This window comes from Colias eurytheme, chromosome 22 (genome assembly GCF_061535395.1).
Source record: "Colias eurytheme isolate Ceu_HAF_F1 chromosome 22, ilColEury1 Martin Lab GWU primary, whole genome shotgun sequence".
NCBI lineage: Eukaryota > Metazoa > Arthropoda > Insecta > Lepidoptera > Pieridae > Colias > Colias eurytheme.
The window spans coordinates 436,954-456,465 of NC_143001.1; the positions used below are offsets into that span (position 1 = coordinate 436,954).

Genomic DNA, 19,512 nt, shown 5'->3' on the forward strand with positions numbered 1-19,512 from the left:
GATTGCTTTTTACGCCATCTTTTGACATAAAGCGTAATTAAATATCGAAGCGAAACCGAAATAATCAAAATTATTTTTAATGCAAACAATATCCAAACTATACTAGTATAGATATAATAGAGCATTATTATATATTTCTATGTATATGTATAACCGAATTATATACAAATAATTTATATTTTTGTTCTATGAATGCATTTTATATTGGATATTGGTAAACATGTCACTGTCAATATGTGTCGAATTCGCAATTTTCATCTGTGTTTTCAACGTGACATTGACATTTGACACATTAAATTATGCGATTGCTGGTGTAGTGTGTACAATCAATAAATTTTACTTATTTTCTTATGATACATCTTAATAATGTAGTTTCAAATCATTCGATACTTAAAAGGCGTGTACTACATTAGATAAACTTAAGTTTTATAAGTTATTTGTGTGTGTTTTATGATGTCTATGAGAGATAAATGGGTGCGGCGATTTTCAGTCGACGAGACGGCGAAACATAAGAATGGTTTCACTCTATATAAGATCACATCTGTTGTAAGTATGTCATATTAAGCTTGTAAGATCTGTATTCTAATGTATTTTATCAAATATCATATTATAAGCATGTAAAGAGAGAATTTATCAAGTGAAAGCAGTAGGTATATACATACATATATAATTAACAGGGAATTAGGGTCAAAGTAATATAATTTAGTATCGCTATTTTATATTCATGTATTTAGAATGTGCTGATTACCTAGGTTCCTTGTTAGTTGAAATTTAACACATGTTTATTCAGTATACATTGTGTAAGGTTAGTTCATACATAAACATTAGTTCCTAACTTTGCTGATTGCACAATATATTCACTGATAGCAAAAACTCTTTCCTTGTTACTCATTGTTTTTAGTAGTAGTTGTTTAAGTTTCAAATAATTTAATTATACTGACTCATATTATTTAAAGGAAAAATAGAAATATTTATGTAATATCAACCTGTTTAACAAAATTAAAAGAAAAATATTACAGTAGAGTGGTGGCATGTTATTCCTGAGCAACTTTTTTTTAAGATTTATCAATAAAATCAAGTGATTCTCTTATGCTATATTATGTTACAGTAGGTGTTGTTAGAAGTAATATCACAGTATTACCATTATTTCCTACAGTAGTGCGACGAATGTACTTGTGCAGAGAAACGGAGGGGAACTGGCGGGGGTCGGGCGACGCGGGCCGCGTAAAGCAAACACGCTTAGTTTGCTTTACCTAGCGCGAAAGGATGACGCAGTCGTATTTTTTGTGTAATAATTTTATTATACATAGGTACTTACATATTCTATTATGGCGCGCACAAACTGTTCGGTTTACGGATGTAAATCTACATTGAAATCCCAGAAGGAAACAATATTTCAGAAAGATTGTATTAATCGTATCTGTTGAATTAAAATCAAAGCTATGTATATGTTGTCCTCATTATTTTCTAATCAGATTGTACATCCCAATGCGAATGCATTACTTAGTTAAATGTTATAATATACAATTAAGAACATCCAAAAATAAAGTGTCCACGTAAATAATATTTAGCAGTGCAATATCTGTAATTATATATTTATTAACAAATAATTACATCAGATTTAATAATCGCAATTATTTTGAATGTACATATGAATAAAGATTTCATCATAATATTAATAATCACAATTGTTTTATTTCCCATTTGTTGCAACCCTAGCGTATTTTCGTGTGGCAGCGTAATAACCTACGCTGGCGGCGGCATCGCGCGACATCAAAGGCGATTCCTTACTGTAGGAAATAATATTGTAATACTGTGGTAATATCACTGGACAAGGCCAGAGCTAATAACTGCTAACAACTAAACAGTGTAAAGATAAATAATGTAACTACTTGTGACTATATAATTGTGTAACAATATTATAAGTGGTTAACTATAATAATAAGAGTGTTATTACTTCAAATATAGATAGATAAGCTTTGAATAGATGTCTGGTTTGTAATACTTAAATTACAGCAATAAGATACACTTACCTGTGTCAACCATGTATTGAAAGATAATTGCATTATGCAAGTTATGTTTTTAAAAATTATAAAATCCTATTAAACTTGCAACTAAAATAAAATGAGAAACAATTGCTAAAAGACATCTGTGAAAACACATATTATATGCACTTCCAAGCTGAATAAATCCTTCAAAAAATTGTATCTGTATTTGATTTCACACAGAAACGTTTTTATTGTGATAATTTATTATTATATACAGATAAAATTTTCTGAATTACCTATGCAACAAAAAAATGTGTACTTGATTCTTAATAAAGTAACATATACACTCCAGTTATTCCCCCTGGATTCTCCTGAAGCAGTCACAGTGGTGTCTGTGTGGAAGAGATACAGTGACATTCAGCAGTTGCACAAATCTATGAAAGCGTTGCACAGTGGACTGCATTTACGAGGCTCCTTCCCTACGCTTGCTAAGAGCAGCTACTTTAAACGGTTTCAACAGGAAGTAAGTTTGTATTATCTTTATTTATATACTAGCTGTCCCGGCAAACGTTGTTCTACCTTACTCTTATCACTTAAGGGTATGAAAAATAGATGTTAGCCGATTCTCAGACCTACCCGATATGCACACAAAATTTCATGAGAATCAGTCCAGCCGTTTCGGAGGAGTATGGTAACTAACATTGTGACAGGGGAATTTTATATATTAGATTTATGTAACAAATAGTTTTTATGATGTCATGAATACATATAAAACAGAGTGTGTGTGCCGAGCGCACGTGTCAGGAGTGACGATTTTGGTATCTTTGGCAAGAGCCAAAGATACCAAAATCGTAGCTTTACTCCATGATGGTATTGGCGCGACCTTGAAATGTTACTCTCAACGCACAAGAAGTTTCACTTCAATAATATTTAAAATTTTAAAGTATGTACTTTGTATAAAGCTATCTAGTGGTTCTTATCTAGAGTAATGTTAACATAGTACTATAATAATTTATTTCTTATAATTTTACTTGCAATTTTAGTCCAATTTAAATTACAATTGTTTCATTATCATTTACAGGTGATTGAAGAAAGAGCGAAGTCAATTAAGGACTTATTAGAATTTGTGGCGGAACATAGATTGTTATTCACTAGTACAGATTTTGTTAACTTTCTACAGGTAAATATTAATTTAATACAGTGAAACTTGGTTAAGTGGGACCTGGATAAGGGAGAAACCTCCATAACTGGAACTCATGCTGAGGTCCCAACACTTTGGCACTGAATTACCTCTGTTAGTGGGACGAGGTAAACCTCTATATCTGGGATTTGTTCTTCCGATTTATCATCACAGTTACCTCTATAACTGAGACAGCGAGTAAATTTTATATGCATAAACCTCTGTAACTGAGATAACATTGTTTGTTTACTCATTCTTATTCAACCCACAAATTCCACACGTAATTCCAAGTACGTAAGTACAAATTTTGAGCTTCAATTCACCGTCAGTTTTAGTTTCGTTTTACTATCATACAGATGTTTATTTTAAAAATGTCAAAACGAAAGTTACAATCGTTATCACCCCTCTGTAAATGAGACAGATATTTATTTATACCTGTATATCTGAGACACTGGGTAAGTGGAATACCTCTATAAGTGAAACGACATTGCAGGTCCCTTGATGTCTCACTTAACCAGGTTTCACTGTATATTGTTTTTGTTTAATTTGTTGAGTACCTAATTCATTACTTTTGTTAAAAAAATAGTCAAATAAAAGGCATATTTTTTGTTATGGCACGGCGGTTGAAAACTAGCATTTATAATAGAAAAGCAATAGGACCTGTATTATTTCACCTAAATAAATAATAATGCATATTTAACCCATTGACCACCGTAAGGCCCGATCGGGGCGCGACACAATAGATTTTCTATTGTGTCTGTGATTCCGAGGACTGATGGATTAAATAGCTGTTATAAATAAAATAAACACGAGAGTAGGATTGTTAATAGAAAAACTTATTGAAGAACCTTGAAGCAATCTCTATTTCCTGCAGTAGTGTATTTAAAAAAATAATATTATTGACTGCTTAGAAACAGAATGCTATAGACAAGTAGACCGGGAGATATTGACACAATTTCGAGTCATTTGTAACAGGATGGCGGTTCTACAGGGGTCTTAGTACGCAATGACAAAAAGAAAAATGAAGGTGTGAACGCTGGTACCGGCGGCTTAGTCGCGTGGGCGTTAGTCGAACTCTTGGGAAAAATAGCGAAAGTCAAACGATTTGTAACACACCAATTTTAGAATTTACCGATAGCCCATAAAAAAGAAGTAGGCGGTAGTGTCAAGTAGGCTGTAAGTCACACTTTTCCGGTGTGACTTACAGCCCGCCATACCGTCGCGAATGTGTTGATTTAAAAAAAACAATTCAACCTCTCGTACCAGGATAACTTTTGCACAGCTAACCATCGTCGTGCAGCCATTAACGAAAATCGCCATGCGATACTTTTCGGACGATTCCAATTATCACCATATCGCCGAAAATCTGCAAACATTTTTTTTTTTCGCGAAACTTTTTGTGCGTCACCGGCGCATGCGCAGGCTGCAACGACCAATCCATGTTTCAGGGTATCTTTGCCCTTTAGCCTGGCCTCCACGGTCCCCGGTCCCCGGACATAAACCCTATTGATTTATTTCCGTGGGGATACTACAAAGACGTGGATACCACAATTTGTACGAAATAACCCGGAAATTCATAGTAGCAGAAGAAACCATTAAAAATGATAAAAGGGCATCCAGACATTTAAAATACAACTTTTTATGGTGATGTCACACTTACATTGAGCAACAGCGGGGTTATTTTAAAAATTTCTGGTAATTAAACACCTATTTATTGGTTTTAATGATCATCATGTTAATAAAATTTTTGCACTTACCACATTTAGATTTCAATTTTTCTATTGAAGCCTTCTGAATAATAAAATGAAATTTTCATGGTAGCTACCTGATAGATAGAGCAAGTTTTTAAAAGCCAAATGGAAAACTTTTTTATGTGATTTTATTTTTTTATGGGCCCTTGATGTTGTGAACATACCTGGTATTTTTATCTTTCTTGGCATTTAATTCTTTTTTTTTTATTATATTCGAAGATCTAACGATAGTAAAAGTTACCATACTGAATTGGCCTTTCAGCTTTCAGCTTAGCACACAAAAAAAATCAAGCATCTAGCACAATAATTCACGTCACCATAAATAAAAATCTCATCGTACTCAGCGATAGATGAAAAATTGAAAAAAATATCATAACTCCAAAAATACGAAAAATCGCATAACATAATATATGGGGGTGATTCGGATAGCCCTCTAGGTCCTCTACCTCTTAGCTTCCGTTCATCACTACTTTTTGGGACATCCTGTAAGAATATTTCAAAATAAAACTTATAAGATACCTACTAATTTCTTAGATCGATTATTGATTGATCGATTGATCGATTATTGATTGATCGATTATTGATTGACCGATTATTGAGTGACCGATTATTGATTGATTGATCGATTATTGATTGATCGATTATTGATTGATCGATTATTGATTGATTGATCGATCGATCGATTATTGATTGATCGATTATTGATTGATCGATTATTGATTGACCGATTATTGATTGATCGATTATCGATTGATCGATTATTGATTGATCGATTATTGATTGACCGATTATTGATTGATCGATTATTGGTTGATCGAATGATTGACCGATTATTGATTGATCGATTATCGATTGATCGATTATTGATTGATCGATTATTGATTGATTGATCGATCGATCGATATATCTATTGATCGATTATTGATTGATCGATTATTGATTGTTCGATCGATCGATATATCGATTGATCGATTATTGATCGATTATTGATCGATTATTGATTGATCGATCGATCGATATATCGATTGATCAATTATTGATTGATTGATCGATCGATCGATTATTGATTGATCGATTGATCGATTATTGATTGATCGATTATTGATTGACCGATTATTGATTGATCGATTGATTGATCGATTATTGATTGATCGATTATTGATTGATTGATCGATCGATCGATTATTGATTGATCGATTATTGATTGATCGATTATTGATTGATCGATTATCGATTGATCGATTATTGATTGATCGATTATTGATTGACCGATTATTGATTGATCGATTATTGGTTGATCGAATGATTGACCGATTATTGATTGATCGATTATCGATTGATCGATTATTGATTGATCGATCGATCGATATATCTATTGATCGATTATTGATTGATCGATTATTGATTGATCGATCGATATATCGATGGATCGATTATTGATTGATCGATTATTTATTGATTGATCGATCGATCTATTATTGATTGATCGATTATTGATTGATCGATTATTGATTGACCGATTATTGATTGATCGATTGATTGATCGATTATTGATTGATCGATCGATCGATATATCGATTGATCAAGTATTGATTGATCGATTATTGATTGATCGATTATTGATTGATTGATCGATCGATCGGTTATTGATTGATCGATTATTGATTGATCGATTATTGATTGACCGATTATTGATTGATCGATTATCGATTGATCGATTATTGATTGATCGATTATTGATTGACCGATTATTGATTGATCGATTATTGGTTGATCGAATGATTGACCGATTATTGATTGATCGATTATTGGTTGATCGAATGATTGATCGATTGATTGATCGATTATTGATTGATCGATCGATCGATATATCGATTGATCAATTATTGATTGATCGATTATTGATTGATCGATTATTGATTGATTGATCGATCGATCGATTATTGATTGATCGATTGATCGATTATTGATTGATCGATTATTGATTGATCGATCGATATATCGATTGATCAATTAATGATTGATCGATTATTGGTTGATCGATCGATCGATATATCGATTGATCAATTATTGATTGATCGATTATTGATTGATCGATTATTGATGGATCGATTATTGATTGATTGATCGATCGATCGATTGATCGATTGATTGATTGATTGATTGATTGATCGATCGATCGATATTTAGTGTACAGAGTCTGGGGTCTTCAAATTAAATACCGGATATGCTGAACTACTTTATTACATTTATAAATTTATACTTTATTACACTTAGGTAGGCGAGTGGCAGGCGACTGGCTCTCGCAGGAGTGTCGCCATTCGCCGCGCCACAAACCGCTGAATTTACGATATTCGATTACTGCGAATAATAACACATTACACACACTACATACACCCCCTTCTAAAAAAAAAAAGACGGGTTGCACTCCGGGAGTGCCGGCAGTGAAAACTTGATTATTAACGTTCAGCATGTTTGATATTTTGGAATGGTATCCTTACGCATGGAATATAAGGGCTAAAAAAAAATCCCTCTTACGCTTTTTCGATCAGGCGACGTGTCCTGACGCGACTTTAAGATTTTATACCCAACGCCGCTAAAGAAGTTTTCACTTCAAAAAGTTATTGTGGGTTATCACTTATCCATAAGAGATAGACATATACCATCGCGGACGTGTCTGTAGAACTTTTCAATGTGTATACTGTATAATACTTAGTACAATATTTTGATAAACCTCGTAGGGTTCAGCATGCTTTTGCAATGTAAGCGGAAAAAATGTAACTATTTACGACATCACATTAGAAACCTCAAAAATAACAGTACTTCCCCACTATTTTATGGATGTTATTATACATATAAAGTATAAACCTTCCTCTTGAATCACTCTATCTATTAAAAAAAACCGCATCAAAATTCGTTGCGTAGTTTCAAAGATTTAAGCGTACAAAGGGACATAGGGACAGAGAAAGCGACTTTGTTTTATACTATGTAGTGATAGTGATTATTGACGATTTTGACCAATATTATAAATATGTTTTTCAGTCTGGCTACCCAGACCCGGAACCCAAAGGAGTGATAAACGCAATCAGATCATCGCTACACTTGCCCGTAGAAGACACACCACCTTTGGAATATCAGACATCAGACGATGATTCTAGAAGCCCTGAGAGTGAGATTTTTTATTAATAAGTAAGATGACGTTGTTGCATGGTAGAGATCGCTGTTCAGCAATAAGGCTGCCTTTTATGCAAAATATGCCCTTTTTGAAACACTGCCTCATTTTAGTATTATTTTGTTATGTTTTTACAATATATAATTATAATTAATACATAAATAGTCAGTCAATATGAATATTAAAAATAGTTAAGGATAGCTGAATAGATTTAAATGAGAATGGCTTGGTTGGATTTCAATTTATTTACATACTTAATAACTGAAAAGCTTTATAGTACCTATTATAACAGATTATAATACATTCTATCATTCTCTAGACTATATCTGCAGCCTTTGAATCGATTAGATTGCGTGATTCGAAGTTGTTAATTGTATTTATTTTATTTACAACTAGCTTTCCGCCAGCGGCTTCGCCCGCGTTTTTAAGAAAAGCCGCATAGTTCCCGTTCCCGTGGGATTTCCGGGATAAAACCTATCCTATGTGTTAATCCAAGTTACCCTCTATATGTGTGCTTAATTTCTTTGTAATCAGTTCAGTAGTATTTGCCCTATAGAAAAAGAGAAGAATGAATGATTTCTGTAGAATAATGTCTGTAAAACCTGTATTGTGCTGTTTAATATGTACTTTACATAATATTATGATTTTATTAAACTTTCATTATTCAATAATAACCTAACTGGTTTTTTTTTTCAATTTTAGCTCAAAACATGAACTCAACAAACGCAAGTCCGATAAACTCAAACACACAGATGGACATGTCCCAAATACCAATATATGAAGCGGCAGACATAGAAATACGACAATCACCAATATTACAAAAATCTAACACTAATAGCTTCGAATCTCTAGACTCTCTAGATAGCATTAGCAGCGATTTATATGAAGAATTAAATAAAATGACGATAAAAAAAAGTAAATCGTTCGTCAAAAAGAATGTTTTACCAGATTTAATTAATTTTGACGCGCCATCGACTTCGAAATTTGACGATTATCACACAATGCCGAGAAATATTAATTCGGATGAAGTTGATTCGATTAATTTGAATAATCAAAAGTTAACAACGTCACAATTGGATTCTAGAAGTTTCGATTCGGCTTCGATCGGGAATTCCCGGCGGAGTTCGTACAGCATGCTGTCTCTGTCTAACGTCGAGTGTAAGACAAGGACGGAGGATAGTTATGTTTTCGAAGCGGGTTATTTGTTGAATTTGGCGGCAAGATGCGAGGATGTTGGTGATTTTCAACGGTCTTTCGAGTGTTATAAGTCGGGGATCGAGAAAATGCTTATCGGTGTGCAGTGTAAGTATTAATAATTATTTTAGAAAAAGAAAATATTTTAACAGAACAGTTGTAAGTACCTACATACTAAGTACTATAGTTGAAATACAAAACAAATAATAGCAGTTTTTTTGCGCATTAAAAACTCAAAATAGTCTTCACTAATGTAAAACTGCTTCACCAATTCATTTTATCTAATTTTGTATTCATTTCTCTTACATGCAACAATATTATGCCATTGAAAAGCGTAGCAGAACACATTGTAGTAATATTTGGTAACATATTTTAAGTTAAATTTAAACTTAAAATATGTTACCAAATATTACTACAACACTGAAAAGTTCTAAAAATTTATTTTTAAACACATAGGTACTATTTTATTTTCTTTACGAACTAGTAGACGATTTGTATTTTCGTCACTGCTGCTGCTGTTGCTCCCATAACTAAAGAATCCATACTATAATATTATAAATGCGAAAGTAACTCTGTCTGTCTGTCTGTTACTCAATCACGCCTTAACTACTGAACCAATTTGCATGAAATTTGGTATAGAGATATTTTGATACCCGAGAAAGGACATAGGATAGGTTTTATCCCGGAAATAGGTTTTATCACGGGAACGGGAACTATGCGGGTTTTTTCTTTAACTGCGCGGGCGATGCCGCGGGTGGAAAGCTAGTATAGTAATATAATTATAGTATACATAAGCATAATGCAACACAAAATGAAACACTAAAATCTATTATATGTATAAAAATAAATCGCAAAATGTGTTGGCAAGCGTATAACTCGAGAACGGCTGAACCGATTTCGTTCTTATTTATAATATTGATGATTGATACGGATGGTTTTTATGTAGAAAAATCGTACCTCGGACGAAGCCGGGGCGGAACGCTAGTATATCTATAAATTCAAAACACAGATTTTACTCAATTATTTTCCTTATATTCGTAAGTACTAAATAGTTAAGTACAATAAATAGTTATGTTAAATCGATTATCTTATCACCAAGTAATGTATTACAAAATACTAATGAACTCAATCGTATTTAATGATCGAAACGATTATTGCTTATAATCAATATTAATATGCTTAAATCAATATTAATATTTTTTATATAATACTAGCGGTCCGCCCCGGCTTCGCCCGTGGTACATATTTACATTTTCTCTACATAAAAACCATCCACGTACTTCAAGGAATATAATAAAAAAAGAATTATCGAAATCGGTTCGGCCGTTCTCGAGTTATGCGCTTACCAACACATTTTGCGATTCATTTTTATATATAAGAAGATTATAATTAATTAAATCAATATTAATATGCTTTATGAATTCCACTAGTTTATCTGAGAAGGACATTTATTATTTCTTTGATTTATATTCAATTATTTTAGGTGTATTAAAATTTAGTAAAGTGGTAAAAAAAGAGCGTGTGTGCCGAGCACACGTGTCAGAAGTGAAACTTCTTTGGCAAGATTCAAAGATACCAAAATTGTCGCCTTACTCCATGACGTAACGTTATTGCCATGAACAAGCTTGAAATTTTACTCTCAGCGCACCTAAAGAAATTTCACTGAATTCCGCCTAGTGTTACAATTTTTATATACTTAAAAATTTTCTCATTTTTAAAGCATTTCAATTCTAAAAAAAATTGTAAGTTTATTTTTGATATTCTAAAATAATTTATCTTTACATCGCCGGTTCTTAAAATTAGATGTTTATATCTATAAATAGGCATATAACTAGGTTGCCTTGTAACATTAAGTGTTGATAAGTTATCGATAGCAAATGACTCAGTATTGATCCAATCACCTCTATGATTGTTTGTGTGATATCTTATATATTAAATTATTGAAATGTGTTTATAGTGAGATATATTTAAAACGTATATGAGTGTTAAGTGTATGGGCAAAATTATATTCAGATTAATGTATGTAATAACGAATCTTATATATAAAAATGAATCGCAAAATGTGTTGGTAAGCGCATAACTCGAGAACGGCTGAACCGATTTCGATAATTCTTTTTTTATTATATTCCTTGAAGTACGAGGATGGTTTTTATGTAGAAAAAACGTAAATATGTACCACGGGCGAAGCCGGGGCGGACCGCTAGTACTAAATAAAGATATAGGGACGTCATAATATATTTCAAAATAAATAAATAAATAAATAACTGTTATGAATATAATAAGTTTTACACAAAATTGTGTGAATGTGAAAGTGTAAATTTCCAAAGAAGTGATTAGTTAGTTTAAAATGAAGTGATTTTTGTTAGAAATGGATTTTATCTACCTATATTCATATACAGAGAGTGATTATTCATGTAAGTTTATTGAAGAAAGAAATGTTTTTAGTATGCTACAAGGAACTACTGTGATAAGAATCGGATAAATAAATATGATTAGCAAAATATACAAGAGCGGAAATTTTCAGTATACTATTTACTACATATTTGACTAGAAAACAACTGTTTTTACCATTGAGATAATATTACTACGTATGGAGGAGACACCACGAGAAAATCTGTGCGCCATTTTTTTGGTCTAACTAAGTTTTAAAAATTATTATCTAGTTAGGTACTTACCGATGAAAAGTTATGTTAGTCACTTTTCCGTATTATTTCTATTATTTGTGCAATATCGTAACACACACGAAGGCATATTTGGTGCGTTTCACTTTAAAACAAATAAAAAATGAGCGTGCAGTTAAGCCATATGGCTTATGTTGAGCGGAACATAAGTGATGTAGGCGGTGTCGTCTCCATATGTATATCTCAATGGTTTTTACATTGTTTTTATAAAAATTCACATGGATAATATTTTTTACTTACATCGTTGTGTTGGTGATTAAAACACAGACCTTATAAAAGTTAAAACTGTTCTACCTCCGTATCTATAATAAAAATTGGAAAAGAATATTTAACTACATATATATTTATTTATATTTTTCTAGCGGACACAGATCCACAAAGGCGAGCTTTGATAAAAAATAAAACGAGCAAATATCTTTCGTATGCTGAAGAAATATATAAGAAACATCTCAGTGGGACAGAGCAAAGTGTGAGTGAATATTTAAATTTAAAATTTATAAAAACTAATCAAGTTATGCATTAATCAAGTTAAGTTAGACATTAATAATTTGTTGCTCAATTCTAGGAAATATATCTTATCAATAAGGTATTTACGTTTTTCTAAAAACTATAGATTAGTAAAATATTCTATAAGAGCATTCTAATGAGAAGCAAAAAACATAAATATTTAGATTTGACTATGGTTACTTAAAAACACCATTTTACCTTCTCAAAACTTTCAATGTTGCTTATAATATTTCATTTGCAATTGACTGTAATGTTCAAAATCTACTGTATCGCTCATTATAAAACTCTTCCTAACAGATGCGTAAGCAGAGTTTTGCTTTGGACAATTTTTGAGCGTGCTTGCGAGGCAAGATTTGAAAAAAAATTTGGAAAATCCAAAAGTGCACGCCTCATAATTTTTTTTTAATAATTATTTATTAATAATTATTTTTGTTTATTTAATAACAATTAAACCACATCGAATCAGACCCTGAAAAATGAAAGGGTTCTATTCCTGAGCATACTCAAGCGTAAGAGAAAAAAAAAGACTCGATTAGTAAAGTATTTCGGTCGCTATCGTGTTAACAAGAAAATCCTCCGCACATACACGAACACGGACGTCCAAGACAGAACTTTTTTAAACTGTTTTTTAACTAGTTTAAATAACAAAAATGACATCAAAAATATCATGAATGTTAAAAATAGTGTTTTTTCTTAATATGTGCGTGTATGTATTATCTTACAAGTGCAATGTATGATACATAAAGACATTTTAAGTTTGAAAAATCAGATGTTTTGCGCGAAGTGACAGTAGTACCCACCTCAACGCTTCGCTTATGAGGCGTGCAATATTCACTTTATATTTTCACTTATAATACCACAAGAGCTTCAAAATTATCGGGTATTTTCCAATAGGTTCGTTGCAAACAAATGAAGGAGTCAAGTTTATTAGGTTAAAAAATCACGAGCGCGAAGCGCGAGTGATTTTTCCTGAAAAACTTGACGACTTTATATTTTGTTTGCAGGGAACCTTGAGGGAAATGCCAGATAATTTTGAAGCTCGTGTGGTATTCGGGGGATTATTTTTCCGTCCCAAATGTCGGCCAATAATTTCACAATTGAATTCAACCTGTCAGTTTGACGTCAACGACCAGAGAAAATTTTCAAAAAATTATCAGTATAATACCATGTAGGTTGTACCACGTGACGTCGAATGGTGCAATTCTATTGGTCGATATTTGGGTCGGAAAAATAATCACACAAATTAAAAAATGTATGCATATTTTTTTTCTATTAAAAAAATCTAACATACATCCGTCTCTTTCCCACAGCTGTTACCAGAGCGAGATAGCGATATGCCAAAACCGATTCACAGCCCAATCCCGTTATCAATGCTAAAACGTCCCTATGAAGAATTAGGAATGTATAGAGTCCTAGGTGTCCTAGGTTCTAGTATTATGTTAGTACTGCACAAGACTGAGCAGACTTGTTATGCTATGAAGGTAGGTTTTTATGTTTTGTATGGTTTTCATCTTTGAATCTCAAATTAGTTTAAATTACTTTTAAAGTAGGGTAGGTATCCATGTATTTGAACCCTGTAAAAAAACATTTTTTGCTTATAAATAAATATATAAATATATATAGGTGATTACTATATATTCTTTATGAATTTTTATATTTGGCCAGAACTTGTAAATTTTACATTAATTGTAATTATTACAAAATGCTTCATTGTAAAATATTTAATAATATAAACTCAGTAATATTCAGTACAATGTTTTTCCTCGTTTACTTACTTATTTCATAAAAAAATATTTATTTTCAGGTGATACAAAAAATACCGCACAATCTCACGGAATTTGACGATTATTTCCAACAGCAAGCGACTACAAGACAACCAATATTACCAACTTTAATACCTTATATGGTGCCTTTACATGCATACATAGAAACAAATAATTTATTTTTCCTAATATTATCTTACGCACCGGGAGAAAAACTATTCGATTATATTAAAAATTATGCAAAATCGATTCCCAATACACCTTCTAAAGTGAATTTGGAAAATGTCTTCCCGAAAATCGATTTGGAGAACGAATCGATTGATTTGAATCGGAATATCGATTCGGAAGTATCGGTTAAGGAGCTAGTGATGAATTCGCAGAAGTTGTTGAAGAATGTCGATAAAGTTTTGACGGATAGTGATGTGCGGGAGTGTAATAGTGTTGTGCAAGAGACTAGTAGTGTTGAGACGGTAATTTTATTTTCAGTTTTTTATAAATATGATACATATAATATTATGTAATGTGATATAATATTACGCTTTGATAATGTTAAAAATTAAATACATAGAAGTTACTAACTTATTATTGTAATATGGGTTCGATTTAGACCACTGGATAATTAATTATGAGTAACAAAGTAAAGTATATGTTAGAAATTCATTTAATTATTACACCTACGACCCTCTTTTTTTAATTTTTTAAGTAAATAACTTGCTTATATTCAAATTTTCTGTATAAAATTTATTTATAACTGGGAAAGCTTTTATTTCGCTTTTAGTTCCATTTCAATATACTTACCTATAAAAACAAAACAAAAATCGTTAATTTTATTTTCCTAATGAAATATTTCGGGTGGTAAAAATTGAATTGTTTTTCTAATATTTCAGGTAGTAAAAAATCCCCGAGATATTTTACCCCCCTCCACGATATGCAAGTGGGGGGCGGAAATATTGACAGCCATCGAGAGTTTGCATAACTCCGGTGTCATACTTAGGTAAGTTTTAATTGTTTTGCTTTGTTAAAATAATAGTAATTTTTTAATTAAAATTTACAGATATTATATCTATGATATTGCAATTGTATCTGATAGATAGATATCTTTGTATTGTATAGCATAGTGGTGCTTTGGCATGACTGTAAGCCACTATGTTCTTGAAATAAATAAATAAATAAAATAAATAAATAAATAAATAAATCATTATTGATACGTTTCTCTGTTAAATATTTTCAATTTTTCCGTGAGACGTCACGAAGTTTTTGGCACCCCTCTTTTCACACGTTTGTGACGTAATTTATTTATCGCATTTACGAAATATTAACAGTAATTAGACTCACAATAGCCTATTGAAAGATTTCTTGTTCTGACGATTTAATGTTTATAGCTAGTAGTAGTTAGTGTAGTATTCCTTTTTTTACAGAGACCTAAACCCGAACAACATCCTCCTTTCCGAAGGTGGTCAAATCACGTTAACATATTTCACACACTACCCCGGCACAGAGATGTGTATATCTCAAGTTAGAAAGGCTAATATCTACTGTGCGCCGGAGTTGATGCGGCCTTTGTGGGGGGAGGGGGGGGAGTGTGACTATTGGAGCTATGGGGCGGTTATGTACTACCTAATATGTGGTGTGGTGAGTAGTAGTGGAAAAATAGTATTTGAGGTAGTTAGTTTGTAATTAGTTAGTATGTAGTTAGTTTGTAATTACTGTAGCTATGGAGTAATTATAGTAGAGCCATTTTTATAGGCAACATTTGACAGTTCAAAAAAATTCAAGAACGAAGAATAGCTTTATTTTGATGAGATGCCCAATAATTTCATGTACAAAACTCTCGATTGTGGTAGCTACCAGAGGAAACAAGGATAAAATATTTTGATTTGATGGTTCTCAAATATTAATTACTAACTGAATGTTTTTTTTTTGTTCAATCTCAAGATAATTATCTAAATTATTCGAAAAAATATTTGTCCTATAAAATCTATGGTTTGATCAAAGAGTCCCCCTTTCCGATGTGTATCGATAACGAAGTCATCATAAATGATTACTAACCAGCTGATTTTTTTATTTTCACTTATTTAATACTTATATAATTCAACAGACATATTGTCCTACAAATTGCGTAATAAATATTTGAGAACCGTCAAATCAAAATTTTTTATCCTTGTTACCTCTGTAAGCTACCACAATCGAGAGTTTCGTACATGAAATTATTGGGCATCTCATCAAAATAAAGCTACTCACGAAAAATTAGCTTGATAGTAATCACTTGCAAAAATGGGCGATGTATCCCGGACTAATATAAGTATTTATTTAAAATTATATATATGTATGTATGTTTATCAATTATCAGCCATCTGGGCAATAACACAAGCGAAAGCTTAGTTTGGGATCAGATTGTGCTGTTGATGTTGATGATGTGTTGTGTTGTTGATGTGAAAATTGTCCTGAAATATTTATTATTTATTGATTACTAGCTTACCGCCCGCGGCTTCGCCCGCTTTGTCTAAAACCTAAAAAATTATATAGGTACTAAAACCTTCCTCTTGAATCACTCTATCTATTAAAAAAAACCGCATCAAAATCCGTTGCGTAGTTTTAAAGATTTAAGCATACAAAGGGACATAGGGACAGAGAAAGCGACTTTGTTTTATACTATGTAGTGATATATTATGTTTGATTGTTACAGCCGCTGTCTCACTACCACAACGAATTCACGAGTCACACAATATTGCAACTGCCCGAGGGACTCAGTGTAGAAGTGGAATCTTTTCTTACACAGGTATATTTAAATAAAATAAACTTCAAACTCAAACATTTATTTATTCAATTAGACTTCTTCTAGAAGCACTTTTGAATCGTCATAACAGTTTTAACATTTACCACCGATACAATCAATATGAGAATAACAGTAATAGCTCTTTCTATATATGCGCTATAACTCTGTTGTGATGTGAAGAAATACAAACATACTTTTACATTTCAAAAGATATTATATTTATATTTGAAATGTGAGATTTCTAGATTTTTTAATGAGCAAAAAAAACGAGTAGGATCTACATTGTTATTCATTTTAAATATTGGGAACATACTTTGAGAAAGAATATTGCTGCAAAATTATTAGTGGTCTATTGTTTAATCCCACCAGAATTGTTTATGCCTAAATAGATCTGGATTTCAATTATTATAACATGTTTTTGAAAATTTTTTTTTATTTATTTTCAGTTGTTAACCTACGAGCCATCGGAACGGCTCGGTTCCGGTAAAGACGGTATAGAGGAAATAAAACAACATCCATATTTTAAAAACATCGACTGGCAAAACGTATATAACTCGTGGATAGTCCCGGATTGATGGGATTTTGCCGAATTGATAGATGAGCAAAACTGTTGAAAGAAATTTTGTAGCCCATATTTGGGTTTCGTTTTGATATTTGATTGATTGAACAATTCCAATCAATTTTGGATTTACCAAAGTCATTGTTGAAAATCAAGGTTCCTGAAACCTACTAAAGACCAAACCAAAATCCTATTAATATGGGTTTAGTCATTTGTGATATAAAGACAACTTCTCAATGGTGACTGAAAAAGACTTAACAGTATTATAAATTATAATATAGGAGACAATTTAAAATATTATATTCAAAGAAATGAATTATTCTAACCAATTTCTTGTGAACTATAGAATCTGAAAATAAACCAAACAAAATTAACTAAAATTTGACTACACCAAAGTACAAAAATTACAATTTATATTGCATTTTTTTTTCTTCAAATTCAAAATAGAAAACCATAATTATAAACTAGATTTTTGTAAGTATTTATTTAAGGTCCTACTTATCAAAGTATTAAAATAAGTGTACTTTTAAAATAGAGCTTATAGTAATGGAATAGTGTGATATTTATTATCTGTAGATGTTATTATGATCTTTGTATAATCTGTATTTGTTTCGTTTGGCGGGAAATTCCAAAAATGTAGTCCTTAGTTTTTTAAGTATTTCGATAAATAAAAAGATGGAATTTAAACATTATGTTTAATTGAAGAGCGTGTGTGCCGAGCAGAAGTGTTAGAAGTGAAACTTCTTTGGCTTCAAAGATACCAGAATCGTTGCCTTACTCCATGGCGTGACGGTATTGCTATGACGCGACCTTGAAATCTTACTCTCAACGCGCCTAAAGAAGTTTCACTTCAAAAAAATTTTTGAAGTGAAACGTTACGCGTGACATTTTTCCGTTACGCGCTATCTTTTTCTTATCCCTACCACGCGTGATTCGACGTATTTCTGTAAAGTTGCATAGTAAATTATTTTTTGAAAAATAAGGTCATAAAGAAGTTTCACTTCTTACGTGTGTACACTAGTACACGCATACTTTTTTTTATTGAAATATCCATCTTAGATAAGTACTTTATACATAATGACTTGCATAGTTTGAGACTAGATAGCATTTTGCAAACTATAGTATACTGGAATAAAATTAATATACAGGGTGTCCCAAAAAGTAGTGATGAACGGAAGCTGGGAGGTAGAGGACCTAGAGAGCTATCCGAATCACCCCCATGTATGTTATGCGATTTTTCGTATTTTCGGAGTTATGACATTTTTTTCAATTTTTCATCTATCGCTGAGTACGATGAGATTTTTATTTATGGTGACGTGACTTATTGCGCTAGATGCTTGATTTTTTTTTGTGTGGTAAGCTGAAAGATAGGCCAATTCAGTATGGTAACATTTACTATCGTTAGATCTTCGAATGGAATAAAAAAAGAATTAAATGCCAAGAAAGATAAAATTACCCAGTATGTTCACAACTTCAAGGGCCCATAAAAAAATAAAATCACATAAAAAAAGTTTTCCATTTGGCTTTTAAAAACTCGCTCTATCTATCAGGTAGCTACCCTAAAAATTTCATTTTATTATTCAGAAGGCTTCAATCGAAAAATTGAAATCTAAATGTGGTAAGTGCAAAAATTTTATTAACATGATGATCATTAAAACCAAATTAAAACCCATAAATAGGTGTTTAATTACCAGAAATTTTTAAAATAACCCCGCTGTTGCTCAATGCAAGTGCGACATCACCGTAAAAAGTTGTCTTTTAAATGTCTGAATGCCCTTTTATCATTTTTAATGGTTTCTTCTGCTACTATGAATTTCCGGGTTATTTCGTCCAAATTGTAGCATTCTCTCAAGTAGCCGAGGTCTTTTTAGTATCCCCATTGAAACAAATCAATGGGGTTTAGGTCGAGGGACCGTGCAGGCCAGGCTTTAAGGCAGGCGT

General features: G+C 32.0%; 1 protein-coding gene across 1 annotated transcript; it reads left to right on the top strand.

The window, feature by feature from the left end:
* The first annotated feature begins 303 nt into the window (after positions 1-303).
* Positions 304-18,710, top strand: LOC149898480 (ribosomal protein S6 kinase-like 1). The gene is made up of 12 exons (XM_090114861.1): positions 304-546; positions 2,341-2,511; positions 3,070-3,168; positions 7,962-8,088; positions 8,794-9,393; positions 12,329-12,435; positions 13,784-13,954; positions 14,278-14,706; positions 15,124-15,230; positions 15,655-15,868; positions 16,923-17,015; positions 17,459-18,710. Exons 1-12 carry the CDS (start codon positions 451-453, stop codon positions 17,585-17,587), a joined length of 2,343 nt encoding a protein of 780 aa, XP_089970987.1. The 5' UTR covers positions 304-450; the 3' UTR covers positions 17,588-18,710.
* The last annotated feature ends 802 nt before the right edge of the window (positions 18,711-19,512 follow it).